Source organism: Bubalus bubalis, chromosome X (assembly GCF_019923935.1).
Source record: "Bubalus bubalis isolate 160015118507 breed Murrah chromosome X, NDDB_SH_1, whole genome shotgun sequence".
Taxonomy (NCBI): Eukaryota; Metazoa; Chordata; class Mammalia; order Artiodactyla; family Bovidae; genus Bubalus; species Bubalus bubalis.
The window spans coordinates 105,695,189-105,714,327 of record NC_059181.1 but is presented as its reverse complement, the minus strand read 5'-3'; the positions used below and the strand labels follow the sequence as shown (position 1 = coordinate 105,714,327).

The window sequence follows — 19,139 nt, the reverse complement described above, 5'->3', positions numbered from 1 at the left end:
AGAGTACCCCCCTGCTAGTCTTCAGCTGGATGTTATATAGTCACTAGCAGTCTGTTAATGAAAGAAAGGAATGTCTTAAAACTCAGAATGGCACCAGGCCCCTCATCCATAAGATGCATTTTGGGATAATCTTGGCACCAGATGATTCATCCCAGGCCATAAAATGATTGACCTGAATCTTGTAGAAGGGCAGATTACCATACAAATAGTTTCGTTTACATAGATTAGGGGAACAATGTCTGAGTATAACATACTGGTTTGTCAAGTAGGTTCTGAGCCATTAGGCAGAACCGACTTGAAGACAGAGTCTGGGGTAAATGAATAGTACATTAACATATCTTAAGACAAACATTTCCATAAGAAAAATGCATTGGTTAACTCAAGGTTTGAGAATAGTTAAGTTCAGGTGGAACCAGGTGTCCTTATGGCAACACAGTATTTTAAGAGAAACCTCCTTTTAAATTTGTATAGAGAAGGAAAAAAATATTGCTAGTTTGTTTCCTCCTGCGGCTTAAGAGATAAAAATGTCTGACACTTGCAGCCTATTTCCTCTGTTTGGAGACCCCTGGCCTTCCTGCCTGTTACCCTCTCAACGGGAGGGACACGTCAACTTTCCAATTTTCTTTACTGATTTTATGGATGTCAAAGAAAGGTTGATCGAGGTTAACTTTAAGTTTTCCTTTAGGTTTGAGACTGTTGAGGTGAGATGGTATGTGAACCAAAAGACAAATCAGTATTCCCTAGAGATGGCTATAGTGACTTATGGGCATTGTGGTCTCCTGTTTTAGGGAGTGCTGTTTTGTTTGTATGAGGAATAGTATAGCAGCCTTAAATTTGCCAGAAACCAGTGGTTGTTGCTAGGGGGTGTATATTGATACTGGCTAGCAAGGGGGTTTAGTACAGTGGATAGTTGGTTTTTTCTTAGCTGCCACTGACTCCTGACGCTACAGCACTTCCAATGGTTTTGTGAGCACCTTTCTCCCTAAGGGCTTCTCTGGTGGCTCAGATGGTAAATTTGGGAGACCTGGGTTCAATCCCTGGGTTGGGAAGATCCCCTGGAGAAGGCAATGGCCACCCACTCCAGTACTCTTGCTTAGAAAATTGCACGGATGGAGGAGCCTGGTGGGCTACAGTCCACGGGGTCGCAAAGAGTCAGACAAGACTGAGGGACTTCACTTTCTTTTGCTCCCTGAATTAAATCCCTTTCTGCTTGAAACCCCTAGAGCTTGAAACCCCTAGAGCAAACTCTGTTCCCCATAATGAATCCTGACTGATTATAGAACAACACATGAACATCAATGTACAAGAATCATTGCTCTCCGGAAGGACATGGTAGGAGGCTGAGAAGTCTTTTTGTCAATCAACAAAATGATGTGACCTTTGTTGCTTCCAACTGTCCCTTCCGAGGGAGAGGCATCACACGGGTTAGAACTCTGGGTGCTGATCTGAACTTTGCTATTCGTGCTTTTGTGTTTACCAAGTGTGTTCACCAAGGGCAGAGTGTCCGTTGAAGAGTGTACAGCCAGGCCTGGCTGAGTCTCAGTTCCTCCGTTGGATGACTTTGGCAGGGGATGTCTCCCTGTGGCTGAGTTTACTCACCTGCATGATTGAGACCGTGATAATAGGGGGTGTGGATCTAGGGAGCTAGCCCCCTGTCCAGCGTTTGGCATAGTTACGGGGCCCTGCAGGACTCGGCAAGTGTCGTGTGGGTGGCTGTTGTTTACCGGCCTCTGTCCCCGGCTGCATTGTCTTTCTGGGATCCATCTTTTCAAGTCTGCAAACAGCCCTTGCCCGTGTGAACCTTTTGATTGGGGAGGACTTGGGTTCTGTCCTGCCGCCGGAGTCTGCAATCTTTGGGGGAGGGCTCCAGCAGAAGCAGTCCTTGGCGAACCAGGGGAAGTGGGAAGTCACGGGGCGCTTAGGCTGCGTCCATGAGCTTTGACTCCGCAGGTGCGGGTGTAGATTTCGCCTCTCGCGACTCCGAGGCCGGAGGCCCGGAGACCAGCCCTTCTGACGCGGCCGATCGGGGTGGGAGGGGAGGACCGGGGGCGAGATTAGCGGCGGGGGGACCCGCTCCGGCCCGCCGGGCTGGGCTGCCTGGAGCCGAGGGGTGGCGCCCGCCCGCCCCCGGGCCGAGGGTCGCGGGGCCGCCGCGGGGGTGGTGGCTCTCGGCCGGCGATCGGGCGGGAGGCGCTGGGCCCGCCCCGCCGGCAACCCCACCGACTTCCTCCGCCGCGGGCGCTGGCCGAGCCAGAGGGAAGGCAGGCACCATGAGCGCGGGAGACACCGTCTGCATGGGTTGGCTGGTCAAGTCGCCCCCCGAGAGGAAACTGCAGCGCTACGTGAGTAGGGGGAGTCGCCCCGCGCCCTCGGGGGGTCCCGGGGCCCTTCCGCCCGCGGGGGATCCCCGGGATCCTCCCCACCCCCGACGCTCCGGCGGCGGGCAAGGCAGGCAGCCGGCAAAGCGAGATCGCACGTCGAAGAGGCGAGCGCCGACCCCGGTCTCGGTGCGGGACCTCCCGAAAGAGCGTCCCGGTCTCCGGGGCCGCGGCGGCGATGGGCCGCGAGCCCCATCCTTCCGCGTAACTGTCATCGGACACCGCCGCCCTTGCGGTCTTCCCCAGGCTGTTCCTTCTTAGCTCATTCTTCGGACGCCCCTCTTTGCTGGTACCTATGGGTACCGCGGGCTTTCGATAGGAGGAGACACGGGGAGCTCTGGAGACCTCCCCTTCCTACGCATCCCATCACCATCTTAAATGGACGACCCCCGGCTCGAAATTTCTTCTCTCCAGCCGCGTCAGCAGGACAAGGTCTTTGCAAAGTACACTTGCTCAGACCCTTTCTCCGCTGAGCCTGGAGCGGACTCGTGTCCGTCTCTTAGAGGCATTTTCTCATTACAGCCATAGATTTTTTTCCCCTGATTTACGACCAGTGTTTACCTTCATCATTCTTTTGGGGTCCACCAGTCCCTAAACACGAGGTCCAATATTTCTCGGGCTCTGAAGCACTCAACAGCTTTGCTAAGGGTGCAGCTGCTTGGAAAACTCACTGACGTTCAAAGGTGGGGAGGTGGTGATGGTCTACGACAGACCCGGCCTTGCAAAGCCAGCTCGAGGCAGGTTTCCTCTCTGCCCTTCGACATACGAGCCATTTTAAAACTTTACTGGAGAGTGTCCGACGCTGCAGGAAGCTGGCGAACCTGCAGACCAAAGTTCGTGGAAGGTTGTTGGCTAGGACTGGTGTATATCTTGTCCTGACGAGACTGGCTTAGGAAAGTTGATTAGCCGCTCGTCCACTTGGGGAAAGCCATGAGCGTCTACACCTGTTATCACATGTGTTTCCTTCTCGGGAGGTCCAGTGGAGGTGTGGCAGGTGTGGACTTTGCACAGGTTAGTGTGTGGGGCGTGTGCTTGGGTGGTGGTGGAGGAGACTTAGGACGCGAGACTGCCTCAGTGGCATCCTCCCAACACTCCAAGATCAGAAAGGGTAATATTTTCTAATGAGGGACATAGTCGTTTAGACAGGCTTTGATGCTTTTTGGTTGAAAGCCATCTCCGGAACACACGCCGAAGTTGTTTCTCTCTCTAAGCTCTGCAGGAATCTCCTGTGGCCACTAGGTGGCGATCATGCGTCAGGGCCGCGAGGCAACGCGACGCTATCACTCAGCCGCTGTTGGTTCAGATCTTATAGGGAGTATTCATTCCTTCTTTCTTTTAATTGAGCACGAACTCTGAACTAGGCCCTGTGTCATCGAGAAAAAAAGACTTGCTCCCTGTCCTCCAGAAGTCCACACCGTAACATTTGTAACACAGCGACATAAAAAAGCAGGCTACTAGCACAAACAAGGCAATAACTCAGTTCTTACATGGCCAGAGCAAGTAGTACTCTGTTCATGTTTCTTAAATGACTAACAGAAGCTGAGTCTGTTTTTAGGTAAGTCTTTCAGTGCAAGCTAAGCTGTTGTTTCATCCTCTTGAATCCATGAGCCAAGTTAGTTTTGTGACTGCTCTTTTAAATTTAAAATTTAACTGTAGTTGATTTACAGTATTGTGTTACTTTCAGCTATACAGCTATAGAGTTTTTCCATGATAGGTTATTGCAAGATATGGAATATAGTTCCCGATGCTACAGAGTAGGACCTTGCTGTTTATCTGTTTTATTCATATTAGTGTGTGTCTAATTCCCAACTCTTAATTTATCCCCCACTTTCCCCTTTGGTAACCATGTTTCTTTTCTGTGTCTGTGAATAGATATTATGTCTACATATTTCAAAAATTAAAAAATATATATATTTAAGACATACATGGAGAAATCTCACTCTCCCCTCTGTCATCATCCATCTTAATTGCCTTTAGCCCTCAAGTAACCATTTTTTTCTTAGTTTGTTCCTTCACCTGTCCAATATTTCTTTATATAAATACAAGGACATATGTACATAGCTCCTTATTTTCCCCTTTCTTGCACAAAAGGTACCTTAGTCTATATTCCATTCTCCGTTGTCTATTCATTTAAGAAGACAAATGGATGGCTAACAGGCACATGAAAATAGGCTCAACCACTGATTGTCAGGGAAATGCAAACCAAAAGCACAGGTGAGCTAGCCCCTCACACCTATCAGAATGGCTGTTAGAAAGATAAGAGTTAACAAATGCTGGCAAAGATGTTGGAGAAAAGGGAACCCTCCTACACTGTTGGTGGGACTGTAAATTGGCACATATACTATGAAAAACAGTACGGATGTTCCTCAAAAAATAAAAACAGAGCTACCATATGATCTACCAACTCCATCTCTGGGTATTTATCCAAAGGAAACAAAATCACTGACTCACAAAGGTATGTGCACCCCCATATCCACTGAATCATTATTTATAATAGGTAAGGTAAGCCACCTAAGTACCCATCAGCATATGAATAGATAAAGAAGTGTTGGTTGCTCAGTCGTGTCCGACTCTGTGACCCCATGGACTGTAGCCAGCCAGGCTCCTCTGTCCATGGGATTCTCCAGGCAAGAACACTGGAGTGGATTGCCATTTCATTCTCCAGGGAGGTAAAGACCCATCTTTATCTACACATATATATACAGTGGGATATTATTCAGCCATCCAAAATAAGGACATCTTGCCATTGGCAACAACATGGATGGAACTTGAGGGCATTATACGAAGTGAATTAAGTCTGACAGAGAAAGATAAATACCAGGTGATCTCAATTTTATGTAAACTCTTCAAAATTTAACTCAGAGATACAGAGAACAGCTTGGTGGTTGCCAGAGGCAGGGGAAGGGGGGTGGATGGGTGACGTGGGTGAAGGTGCTCCAAAGGTACAGACTTATAGTTATAAAATAAGTAGATCTGAGGATATTAATATACAGCATGGCAACTGTAGCCAGTAATACTGAAATGTGGATTTGAAAGTTGGGAAGAGAGTCAATCTTGAAAATTCTCAAAAAAAATGTTACTACTCTAGGATTCTGTCCATGTCAGTGATGAGAGATCTTCATTACTTTTGACGGCTGTGTAGCATCTTGATGTGTGGTCATACCACGTTTATTCAACCACTTCCCTATTTTGGACCCCTGAGTTGTTTCCCCTCTTGATGTGTACAACCATGGCCACAACTAGTAACAATGTCCAGGTGATGCTTTCCTTTTTGTGCAGGTACACCTGGATGATTTCCAGAGCTGGGATTGCTGGGCCTGTGAATCTAGAATCCATAGATATTAACGAATGTTCCATTTTGCATTCCTTCCAGCAGTGTCAATACTGCTTGGCCAACAGCATGTGATGTTAAACTTGGACATTTTTTGCCATCTGATAGGTGAGAAATGGTGTTTCAGTGTCATTTGAATTGGCAGTTCTTTTACGTGGAGGGAAATTGAACATGTCTTGACATGTGTGTGCCTTCTCCCTGTTGGTCTTTTAGCTGCAATTTCTGGGAGATGATTAGTCCTTTGGGAGAAGAGATGTGTATACTTTTCCCCGGTTTGTCACTTGTATTTTGACTCTGCTTCTGGTGCTTGTATAGTTTTGTTTTTGTTTGTATTTTGTTTTATTTGATCATTCCCCCCTGAGTGTTTGGGTTTATTGAGGCATTGGGGTCTACGGGGGAGACGCAGGTACTTGCAGGTAAGGTTAGGCATCAGCCTTGGGGGAATGATGATGCTGGCAGGTGGCCAGGGGTGGGATTTGCATCACCTGGATTGACTTGAAAGTGTGACCCTCGGCTCCCTCCTGCCAAAGCCTGGGGCTCCGACTTGCTTGCCCAGCAGGGGTGATCGCCCCTGTACTGGGCATGGCCTTGTGCTGGGGCAGTGAGTTCGTACATTTCTCCTCCTTCTGGCAAGGCCCACAGCCCTTCTTCCCCAGGAATGTCATCAGCTCAGTGTTTGGGACACTTAGGTGCTGGGTCTGAGCTGCTGAGCAGAAGCAGACAGGAGCCCTGGTTTGTGTTTTATTTTTTATATTTCGATTCAGGATCCTTTTGGAATTTACCTTGGTGCAGATGTAAAAAACGAATCTGATGTTATTGTTTTCCAAGTCGCTGTACAATTTTGCCAACACAAAATTATTTAAAAAATTTGTCTGTATCCCTACTGATGTCAAATACTGCCCTTCCTTATCATAGATGAAATTCCTATATTTCATTCTGGTTCAATTTCTGGATTTTCTGTTATCTTCTATTGTATCTCTGTCAACTCATGTGTCATTATTATGCTCTTTTCATTAGAGAGGTTTTACAATTGACTTGAATACTGATATGGCTGCTGCTGCTTAGTCATATCTGACTCTTTGTGACCCCATGGATTGCAACCCGCCAAGCTCCTCTGTCCATGGGACTCTAAGCAAGATGACTAGAGTGGGTTGCCTTGCCCTCCTCCAGGGGATCTTCCCCACCCAGGGATAGAACCCAGGTCTCCTGCATTGCAGGCAGATTCTTTACCGCTGAGCCACCAGGAAAGCCTCCACTGATATGGCTAGTCCCCCTTTATTGTTGGTGGGTTTTTTTGTTGTTGTTGGAGTTTTTAGAGTTAGTTTGGCTAGTTTTGATTTTATTTTGCCACATGAACTTGAGAATTGGCTTGCTTACTTTCAAAAGAAAATCTGTTATTATTGGAAAGGAGGGTTATTTTAGATTTTTAAATTAACTTAGAGAGAACTGACATTATGGTGTTGAGCCTTTATATCCAAGAAAAAAATATGTCTTTCCAGTTGTTCAAGTCAGCTTTTATGTCTTAGAAGAGTATTTCCAGGTTTTTCTCACATAGGTCTTTGCACACTTCTTATTAGTCTTCTGTCTATTTGGGGTTTCTGTGTGTGTTGTTTTTTCACCTTTGTTGTTACTGTAGACGGGGCTTTCTCCATTATGTCTACTCACTGTTGTTTGTATCTGTAGGGCTATTAGATTCTATCTTCACCTGCATTCCTTAGAAAACACAACTTGAGCCAAAGCTTATTTGCCAAGGCTCTGTTGGGGTTGTAATCTCTGTGTGGTGAGAGTGATGGAAATAGGAAAGGAAGGAAATAAAATACAAAATAGTGTGTTACTGAATTGGCTGCAGTTTCATGAGAAAACACACCCACTGGTTGGGTCAGTTGGATGAACTTGGACAGGCTCTATAGAATCAGTTTGTCTTTGAGACGGTCTTTTGCAACAAAGAAGGGAGATGAATGTATCTCCCAGTTTGGTTATGGCGCCTGTCTCTCAGTGTCTTTCTGGGCAACCACTGGGAAAGCGAATGTTTTGTGGCCTGGTGTCTAATCTGAATCCAGGAATGGTGGAAGGCTCTGGACTATTTGAGGGTTCATTGGGTCAGACCTGGGCACGGTGGGGAAGGACTCTCAGCACAGGCCACAGCTCCGCATAAAGCGAGCAGCCAGGCCTGGAAGGCAGGTGGGGCCAAGTTCAGCTGGAAATGCACAGAATTTGGTCCAATATAATTTCAACATATTAATATTCTATCCTCTTACCTTTGATTTATCTTATTTTTTTGTAGTAGTTTTTCAGTTGATTTTTCTTTGGGGATGTCCTATGTAGACAGTCATGTCATCCAAAACAGAATTTTACCACTTCTGTTTTCAATTCTTATGTATCTCATTTTTTTCCCTTTTGTCCAAATGTGTTGGGTAACACCCCAATGTGAAAAAGTAGTATTGACAATGGGCAAGCCTATTTTGATCTACAGTGCAGCCAAAAAAACAAAAAAAAACAAAAAAAAACAAGCAAGTCAAGATCAGTGTTTTTCTATTAAGAAAGATACTGGAACTTTATACCAATTGAACAACAAATCCTCATTTCCTTTTACCCCTGTTCCCTGGGGGCCACCATCATACTCTCTGCATCTAAGAGTTTGACTATTTTAGGGACCTTTTCTTAAAAGTGGAATCATGCAGTATTTGTTCTTCTGTGCTTGACTTATCTCATTTAGCATAATGTCCTCCAGGTTTATCCATGTTGTCACAGATGGCAAGATTCCTTACTTTTTAATGGCTGAGTAATATTCCATTTTATGGACATAACACATTTTCTTTAGCCATGCATCCATCAGTGAATATACTTAGATTGTTTCTGTGTCTTGGCTATTATAAACAATGTTCTGATGAACATGGAAGCACAGATATCTCTTTGAGATCCTGATTTGAATTCTTTTGAGCATATATCCAGAAGTGGGATTGCTGGCCCCTTTTGGTATAAAGTGTTAGTTGTGTCTGACTCTTTATGACCCCACATACTGTAGCCTGCCAGGCTCCTCTGTCCATGGAATTCTCCAGGCAAAAATACTGGAGTGGGTTGCCATGCCCTTCTCCAGGGGATCTTATTGACCCAGGGATCAAACCCAGGTCTCCTGCATTGCAGGCAGATTCTTTACCGTCTGAATCACCAGAGTATAAAGTCTCAATTATACAAGATAAATTGTTTCTAGAGATTGACTGTACAGCATAATGGCTATAGCCAACAATACTGTATTATGCACTTGAAAGTTGTGAGAAGGTTAGATCTCATGTACGTGTTCTTAGTGCACACACATTCACACACACACAAAGGAACACAGGGAAACTTTGGGAGGTAATGGATCGATTACTTTGTGGTGATGGTTTCACAGGTGTCTACATATGCCAAGTTCATCAAATTGTACACGTTATGTACAGTTTTTTGTGTGTCAATTATACTTCAATAAAGCTGTTTGTTAAAAAAGGAATGTATTGACTTTTGGGCTAGGAGAATATATTTTCTTCCTGTGAAATATTCCACAATTCCTGTATTAATCAGTTTTTTTCCATCAAAAGTCATTTTTGGATTTTATTAAGAAGTTTTTCAGTTTTTCTAGTGATGGTCACATGACTTTTTCATTAAATCTAGCAAAGCAATGAATTCTATTAATAGATCATCTAATATTAAACCACTTTTACATTTCTGGAAAAAGTACCAGCTGGACGAGGTATAATTTTATTGTGTTGTTGGATTATTCATACTAATATTGGTTTGGCCAAAAAGTTCACTCAGGGTTTGAAACCCAAACAAACTTTTTGGCCAACCAAATGTTTTATATTGTATATTTGTATCAATATTCATGAGAGAGACTGGTCTTTGGCTTTAAATTTGGCTTTATTTATTTCTGTACAATATTTAGCAGATTTTGGCATACATGTTATACTTGGCTCATAAAAAAATTTGGAAGTTTGCCATATTCTAGAATATTTTAAGTAGAGTTGGAATTAACAGCCCTTTACAATTTTGGCAGAATCCCCCTCTAAGCTATATCTGGTGCTTTTTTGGTGTGTTTAGATCTTTGTCAACTCTGTTTCTTTTATGGAAATTGATTTGTTTAGTCTATCTTTCCCTGAGTCAGTTATGTAAATTATACTCTTCCTGGAAAAGTATCTGTTTCATTCTGGCCATCAAATTCATCACATATAATTTTATACAATGTTCTTATGATTTTTACAATTTGTTTTTCCTCTTCCCAGAGATATTGCTTTCTTGTCATTGTGAGTTTGGGCTCTGTTCGCTTTTCCCCTGTTGGTTAGGTTACTTGGTGTGTTCTGTTTTATCGAGTTTTGTTTTAGCACTGAATCAGTGTTTTGCTTACTATTAGTTCTACTTTTTAATTTTTATAGCTCTGTAATTTCTCCTTTTTTATTTATTATTCCTTCATTCAATTTCAGTGCATTTTAGAAATGAGGAAACTTGGATGGACCACATACTCCTTGTAGATGTGGTACCAGTCAAGGTTTTACTTTGCAAGCACCAGAAGCTGATCCTGACTGATTTCAGCAGAAAAAGAGCTTATCAGAATGATATTGGGTCTCTGACAGACATGCTGAGAGGGCTGGATAACCAGTTTTGAGGTTAAACAGCCAGGAAAAAACACCCCAAACCACAACTCAGAGCTAGTTCTAGTGAGAAACCCACTGTCACTACTGCCTACCTGCTCCTTCCCTCTCATGTCAAAGAGAGTGGGTATCTGACAGGCTGAGTGAGGCCACTGAGCTGGAGTTCACCACCACCAGCAAACCCTACAGAAAATAGTAGGGAGAAGAAAGGAGAAAGACCATGCCTTAGCTGGGCTTCCCTGGTGGCTCAGACGGTAAAGCATCTTCCTGCAATGCGGGAGACCTGGGTTGGATCCCTGGGTTGGGAAGATCCCCTGGAGAAGGAAATGGCCACCCACTCCAGTACTCTTGCCTAGAAAATTCCATGGATGGAGGAGCCTGGTGGGCTACAGTCCATGGGGTCACTAAGAGTTGGACACGACTGAGTGACTTCACTTTCTTTCTTTAGCTGATAAAGGTGTTTTTGCCTGGTGAGGTGACTGGAACCTTCTTTCTTGAGGACTCTTGACTTCTTGGCGGCCCTTCCAGTGGCACTGGGGAGATCAGAGCAGTTAGAAGCAGCTCAACACTGTCAAGTGTCCCATTCCAATGCTCTGGGTCCAGTCTCTCCTAAATGTGGTCGTGATTTCACATAGAAGACCTGCTGGAATCCCTGGACACCTTGCAGCATTAGACTCAGGTTGGTTCTGGGGGATCTCAACCCATACACACAAGCTAGAAGAGAGTTGAGTTTCCCAGACCTGCTTCGCCCAACGATTTAAGTCTTGGAGTTGGTCAGCTTTTTGCACATTGAGAAGCAGACACCTGCATTGGAGTACTGGGCACATTGGGTTCAGGGAACTATTACTCGATGAGGATTTAATTAGGGGGCTCACAGATTGCGTTGGGGTCTGCAGCAGTGATCTTGAGGTTGAACTGGCAGGGGAGACCAGCTGGAAGGGAAACTAGAACAGAAAGGCTATTTGTAGGAGTGCAGCAGAAAGTAAGAACATGCGAATGATTCTAGAGAAATAACCAATGTCAGGTGTCAACTGCTTAATGAAAACATTCAGGAGAGACAGGTTGTTGAGCAGGGCGGTCGGCAGGCCAGGCCACAGTGCAGTTCTGTAAACTTCAGTGATTGGCAAGTGTATCAGCGGTGATCTCATGACACACTGGCCACATTTTTTGAGCGATCACGTGTTGTTTGGACACTTTACCAACAGGAAACTGGTTACATAACACTCTTCCCAAAGAGGTGTGTGACAGCTCCAACTGGACAGTCTGCCCACTGTTGTTACCTGGTGAGATTACGTGGAACACACACTTGCTCTCACTGACTTGGGTTCCTCTCAGGCATTTGAGTATGGCTGGTGGATGCTGCTGATCCTTCCATATTCTTGGGCCACAGACCCGCCTCCTCTGAGCTGCTCCCAGGACAGAGTGTGCTCCTGGAATCAAAGCCTCAGGCCGAGAGGAGCCAGGCGCCCCTTCCCCTGCTGGAGACTGCAGGTCCCCCTGGTTCAGGACTGGCGGCCACCACACTGCTGACTCATGCCGGCTTCCTGTCGAGGGAACCACATTTTCCTCTGTGCTTTTGCTGAGCTCTCTCTCTCTCTTCTAGCCTCTACGTGTGCTGTTGATGTTTTGCTTTGTCAAGGCCTAGGGACTGGGCCTTTCCTTTCTTCCTGGTGAATTTCCCCTTTCTGATCACTGAGGAGCCTTCAGGCCAATCTGTCCAGATCTTTGTAGTCCTGATTACATCATAGAGGCCATGCAGGAGGGAGCGTGGGACCACAGACCTTAGTTTGGGGGCAGGTCTTTGAGTTTGAGAGCTTCCCAGGTGGACTCAGTGGCAAAAAAATCCACACGCCAGTGTGGGGTACGTGGGTTCGGTCCCTGGGTGGGGAAAATCCCCCTGAAGGAGGAAATGGCAACCCATGCCAGGATTCTTGCCTGAAGAATCTCATGGATCGAGGAGCCAGGTAGGCTATAGCACAGGGTGTCACAAAGAGTTGGACACAACTGAGCACCACCACTTGGAGTCACAGAGTCGCAGGGAATGTGTCAGGACCTGAGAGGGAAGAGGATGGGGAGATGGAGGACCTGGTTGCTGAAAGCAACAAAGAGGGAAACATTTCAGAGATTTGCAAGAATCAAGTGACACCCACCTCCAGACCTGGGCCTAACAGAGAAGGAGATATGGCCAAGTGGCAAAATGATATCAGAATAAGGCCCAGAGGGGCCTTTCGAGGAGTTTGGCTTGTCACTGTTGATGAGCTGCTTGGATGATGTCTTCAAAGGAAAAGCCCAGCTAACTCTCTCTGCACAGGTCCTTCTCCAGTTAGAAGTTCCCACGTGCTCAGAACCTGGAGCGAGAGTGGAGAAATCAGGCTATTGTCACCCCTTGTTGTTGTTTTGTTTTTTTTTTTTTTTTTTTTTTCATTCAAAGCTGGCTTCTGATTCACCTCCCTGATTATGGACCACCTAGCTCTCGATAGTAACAGGTCAACACTCACATACGTCTTTATTTTCTGAGAGCCTCGTATCATGAATCCATCCCAAATCTCAACAGAGCTCCTGGCCTTTGGAGGCAGTATTCGTCTACTTCCACATGGAAGGGAATCATATCTGCTTGTCTTTTTGTGACTTAACGCCTGCAGGTCCTGTTTGAGGGATTGCTCTTGGCCACTAGACACCTTTTGGCTTCGACTTTAGGCATCCACAAGGATCAGGGAATTCAAATGCCCCACTGCTTACACAGGAGACGAAGGACTCAACACAGAGACCCTCCAACAGGAACACACCTGGAATGTTCCAGGAGCAATGAGCTGGGCTGGAACCCAGGGAGTGAGCAAAGAGCAGTTGGGGTTAGACAGGTGATGGGAGAGGGTGGGGGGCTGGTGTCAGGTCTTAGAGGATCTAAGAAGAGGCCTGGGACTTTTCCTCTCAGTGAGGAAGGAAGACCTTATGTGGGTTCCGAGCATAGAAACCATGTGATTGGACGTGCGTTGTAACGATCAGTCTGGCAGCCGATTGACAGTTGACTGTAGGGACAGAGCCGAAGCAGATGATGCTGGCTTGTTTGACATCTGGCAATGATATTCCTGTACTAGTTCAACATAAAAAGAAAATGGCGAAAAATACTTTTTTTATAATCTTCTGTTTCCTGTCAGGGATCAAAGTCCGTTTCCTTCTGGCATGGAGCTCCCTGTGTTCTTGTCTGTCTCCCTCCAGTCAAGAGTCTCACGATGCATTCCACAGCACTGGTAACTCAGTTTCCTCCGCCTTCTTTCCACGTCAGAACCATGCCTACCTTAGAGCTACACCCCAGCTAGGTTTTCTTGTGGGCTGCTTGGTCGTCCTGTCTCAGGCCTCCTTTTCAGTGGCTGTTTCGGTTCATCACCACTAGTTCCTATTTCACAAGAAGCAAGTCTGTTACATTGTGGCTTTCAGGGCTGACAAGAAATCCTTGGTTTGGGCTCTTGGGCCCTGCGCATGGTGTAACTTAGAAATTAAACTGAAGTTTAAACTGTAATTTAACTCCACCCAAATTTTCACAGCAGAGAACTCTCACATGGCCTTGCCGGAAAGGAGCACCACTCTTCACAGTGTTACACCCTAAAATGTTGTTCTGGTCAATAGTATAAAGTAAATATGAAAGAAATGGATAATTACTTCTGAGACAGATGCTTGACTTCAAATGTTTTAATATTGGAGAACTTTTGAGCTTTAAAGAACAGCTCACTCTCATACTCTTTAAACTATTCGGGCACAGAAAAGATGCAAACTTCTTCATAACCTTGATAACAAATTCTTAAAAATATAGATCAATCTCACTTCATAGAGACATGGCAAACAAATTCTAGATGTGTTGCATTTAAGTGGAAGACAATGAAATACAGTTTCTACAAAAGAATGTTGTCGAATATCAATCTGATCTGGAGGTGGGGAAAACCTGTCTAAATATGTTAGAAAAATGATAAAGGAAAAGACAGATTTTTTGCTATTTGAGAATAAAACACTTCTCTTCATTCATTTCTTCAGCCCTTCAACAAATATTTACTGAGCATCTCCTGTATGCCAAGCACGATTTTAGGCACTGATGCTTCAAAAACAATACAAATGTATAAGGCAGATGAGTTTATACCCATGACTTCTGTTAATAATCCTTGTCAGTCATTAGGAAAGATCAGCATGGCAGTGGGAAAATGGGCAAATAAAAAAGGTCTACAAAGGGTTATGATGCATAAGAAATAATATAAAGCCTCATGAGACACCAGCCAAATACACATTTAAACAACAAGGTGCTCTTTTGCCTTGGACTGGTGTGACTGCCAGAGCGTTCAAAGAGATTTCTGAGGAAGAAAGTGACATTTCTGAACACATGTTTATATAATTCCCCTCTGTGAAACTCATCAAAGAGTCCAAAAATCCATGTACACACAGCTATTTTTAAAATGGAGAACCAACAAAGACCTGCTGGACAGAACAGGGAACTCTGCTCAATGTTCTGTGGCAGCCTGGATGGGAGGGGAGTTTGGGGGAGAATGGATACATGTATATGGATGGCTGAGTCCTTGAACTGTTCACCTGTATCTATTACAATATTGTTAATCAGCTAAAACCCAATATGAAAGAAAAACTGTTTTTTTTTTTAAAGTCCAAAATAGAGCAGGAAAATCTAACCAACTCATGGAATAGACCTTAGATCAGTTAGACCTCTTATCTACCCCTGGAAAGGTACAGTTTTGACAAAATAGGAGAAAGATTTCTGAAGGATGCCCGTGAAAAATCCTACACAGCGGCATGAGCTCCACCTGGACTCTCAGATGTCAGGAGCAGAGAGGGACCCTGTGGGGAACAGAACTGAAGCCAGAGGCATCGGGCAGTGGCTTGAGGTGCTCGCTTGAGACCGCTGCTTATCACTTCACCCCCAAATGTGACCACACCCTGATTGGCACGTGTGTGCCCAGGCTCCAGAAATGCCCTGGGTTCCAGCAGGGAGGAGGCCCAGAGGATTGGCCTTGAACTGTGAACAGTAAAGGGTTCTTCTTTCTATCGATGTATGTGCTTTCAGCCCAGCAAGTCTTTAACCCAGTTAAAAGCTAGGTTATTCCTTTCCTCTCTAGGTACCTGGGACAAGTCTGCAGGCAGGTGCCCTCTGTGAGCCCAGCTCCTCCTAGGCCTAGACAGGACCTTCGGTCAACAGTGGCATCCTCTGGGTTCCTGTGTGGAACAACTTGAGTCACAGTTTTGTGCTGACCAGAGGCTGGGAAGTGGATTTGGCAACTTCCTGCAGCCAGAACAGTGTTTTGAGCACATGAGTTGCCCTGTAACTATCCCTCTGGGGCTGTTAGCAGCCTACCAGCTGGCACCCGTCTCCTGCCCACCACCCTCTTTCTGTTGCCCCCTGCACCCTGGCAACTGAGTCATGGGCAGCGTGCCTGTTCACAGCATCGACATCTTAACTTTTGAGGAATGAATGTGTGGCGTGGTTTTTCTCTGTAGCTGTCATGTCCTGTTTTTAGAAAGCATTCTCAGAGGCTGGTGTTAGGTCAATGGCCACCTCTATTTTTTCAGTCCTGTTATTTCCTTATTTCAATATTTAAATACAAATAATTCCTTATTTAAATAGTTAAATTTAAACAAACCCTTATTCACACACTTAAATTTAAACATAACCTAATTTACATATTTAAATTTAATCATATCCTTATTTGAATATTTAAATTTAAATATGTCCTTATTCAATTATTTACATTTAAATATGTCTTTATTTAAACAGTTAAATTTAAATGTCCTTATTTAAACAGTTAAATTTAAATATGTCCTTATTTAAATATTTAATTCAGGCAGAATTTATTTTGATTACAGGTGGAATGAGCTAGAGATTCATCAACTGACTCAACAAGATGGACTGAGCTCACTCTCAGCACCAGGAGCCAGGGGGGTACATTTTAGAGAGATTTTCCTGCACATTAGACCTCAACTGTTCCAAATGCTTTCCACAATCCCATGTATTTCAGGAGCTCACATCCTAGCAAGAGCCCTGCCCTGTCTTCCTCCTTAAATGCAGGGGTGTCTCCATCCACATGGCAGAGATCCAGAACTCCTCTGCCTCTGTTGACAAGCCCTGGAAGCGGATCTCGTGGGCCAGACCATCTCCAGGACAATCACAGGAAGTTATTCCACGCCTGCGACAAGTCCCGGCTCTGTGTAGTGGCAGGCAGAAGGTTACAGGCCCATCAGGCTGAAGGGTCACAGCAATCCCTGGGCTGGTGGCACTGAGCCAGGGCTGAGAGGAGCCTTAACCTGCTCCTGGAAATTCCCGACCCCCCGCCCTCGGGTCCCCTGGCTTTTGTGGGCCCCCTTGGCGAGGAAGTAGAAGGCGGAGACTGGGGCCCCCTTGAGTAAAGCACAGCAGAAAATAGAACATTAACCAGGACTTTGTTTCTTCGATGATGTTCACCTTCTGCAACACATAACCGCACCCCAAACTTCCTGAATGTTTTCAAGGTGAAACCACTGGGAAGAAACTGGGAGCTGGGCTTAAAGGAGCCGGGCTTGGGAAGCTACTGAAAGCCTCCAAGCTGTTAGCAAAAGCTTTCTTTCATCTCGGGGTCTGGGAGAATTTCCAAGATTCCCAGGGCCTTACACAGAGCAGTCAGGGATACAGTTGTTAGGTTTGGAAAACACTCACTAACATTTACTAAGTCTCTGTCAATAGTCACAAATGCAAAGAGAAACTTGTTCCAGTCAGAAGAACGGGGATGAGGAAAGATGGAAATGAAGGAAATGAAAATGGAGAAGAAAGAAATGAAAAGGCAGTGAAGAACATGTCTTAGTCCTGTTTCCTCTTCTGGACTCCAGAGAAGAGTACACTCCAGAGCTAGATCAAGGGAAATGGCTTTGACAGTTCCATATGACAGGATAGTCAGCGGAAAGCAGTCTAACATGTGACCTTGAGGTAACGTGCTCCATCACCCTGGTTCCACCCAAATCCCTCTCGCTGAAGTGCCAGGGGACCAGGAGCAGCTGGTGAAGGGTTAACAGGAGGAATCCTCATGTTGGAATAGATGCATTCCTGGGTCACCAACCAATGCAAGTAGGCATGTACCCTCCTCCAACTGTGGCTCTATTTTCCCTCTTCTTTAATTTCAACTAACTAGAATTCAGTCTCTTCGATTACATAGAGCCATGTCCTTGAAAGGGAGGGCTGTGAACAAGACCCTCTATCTCTCTGAGGACCAGCTTCTTTTTCTGGAAAATTAGCTGCCCTTGACCACTTCACAGGATTATACATAAAAGCTGACAACCTTAGAAGGAAATGCCATCACTGCAAGCTCGTTGGCCCTTGTTCCACTCAGGGGATTCTGAGCACCTGCTCATCTCTGCCTCCGCTGTACCCGGCCCATTGCATAAATGTGTTTTCACCAGCCCATTGAGTATGGCTCCCCTGGATGCAATGATTGAAATCAAGCATCTTATTTTGTGCTTTTGATGTGCCCCACTTCTTGTAGGTTTCCTTTTCTGTACATTCTTGACTTCTTTTGCATTGAACATCTTTTTTTTGTCAACTGATTTAGAAACCTCCATCCCCAGGAGATTGTAAAGAAACAGGAGCTGCTGTAGGTTTCACTTCAGACTTGCGTGCGTCTGTGTGTATAGACATGTATGTGTGTTTCACTGTGGTTTCATCATAACACATAGATTCCGGTGACCACAACTGCAAGAAACAGAAAGATCTCTTCCAACACAAGGATTCCTCCTGTTAAGCTTTTCCAACCAGCCATCCCCCGAGTCCATCACCTGGTCCAGCACGATGCACTGATTGTGTGTGTAGACTAAGACTATTAAAGATGCTGGAAGTACTTCAGGGACCGAGACAGAGGAGGCTCCTGCCATCACAGAGCACATGGGCTAGAATGGGCATAGGCCAGAGTCCCAGGGTGAGTTGGAGACCAGCTGATGGTCATTGGCCGGGTCTTGGTTCCTAGAGTTCCTTTCTTCTGCACATAACTTCTCATGCACCTCAAATGAGTTCCCCTTCCAACTGTGTACCTCTCTTTATGTGTAGTGGTGAGAAATGTTGAACTCTTTGCCCACTAGAACAGGGCCTTGTCGCCCACAGATCCTTGGCAGCATCTTTCTGTGTGTCCCCCTCTAATCGAGGCACCTCCTGCAGCATGACAGATAAGGCCTGTGTGAGAGCAGCTCAGAAGCCCAACACGTGTAAGTAATCAGAACAGACTCAGATTTTGGAGTCTGAGCCCCAGATCCCGGAGCTCTGGACACTTCGGGCCAGGGCAGGCAGCATGGAGCCCATCCAGGGGTCCAAGGGGGAGGAAGCCCAAGCAGTTCCTTGACCAGCTGGAGTTGAAAACTGCTCTGGCTCAGATGACAGGGATAGTGAAGGATACAAACCCACAGCTCAAAGTGCAGCTTGATGGAGGTTTCATTCCCTCAGCCCGGGTTGGAAAGGCAGGCGATGCAGGCAGCTTGCTGACCGGTCCTGTGCACATGCAGAGGAAATGATTTCATAGCTTTGGGATTTCACCGCTGCAGAGGGGGCAGGGGGCCAATTCCGCTGAAACAAAGGGACAGTAATCACTTTGGCCAGAAAGGCAGTTTAAATCAAAGGTGTCTCTTTACAGCCTCAGAGACTCAGGATGTTTCTCCGTTCATTTCAGTGTCTTTCAACAATGGATACAATCCAGACAAGCCACTTCAATTTTATTGGAGTGAATTCTGGAGTCACAGAAGTGAAGCTTGCTCTAACCCAGCCAGGTTTATTTCATTGTGCAAATAGAATCGAGTGCAGGAATA

At 45.6% G+C, this 19,139-nt stretch overlaps 1 protein-coding gene across 2 annotated transcripts in view; it reads left to right on the top strand.

Annotated features, from left to right (window-relative positions):
• Nucleotides 1–1,236: 1,236 nt before the first annotated feature.
• GAB3 (GRB2 associated binding protein 3) overlaps nt 1,237–19,139 on the top strand; it is an 88,381-nt gene continuing 70,478 nt past the window's right edge. The window contains exon 1 of one of the 2 annotated variants that reach the window (XM_006041859.4): nt 1,237–2,342. In XM_006041859.4, coding sequence (XP_006041921.2) covers nt 1,932–2,342 — 411 coding nt within the window. In that variant the 5' untranslated portion in view covers nt 1,237–1,931. The remainder of the gene's footprint in view (nt 2,343–19,139) is intronic. The other variant, XM_006041858.4, reaches the window with a different exon arrangement.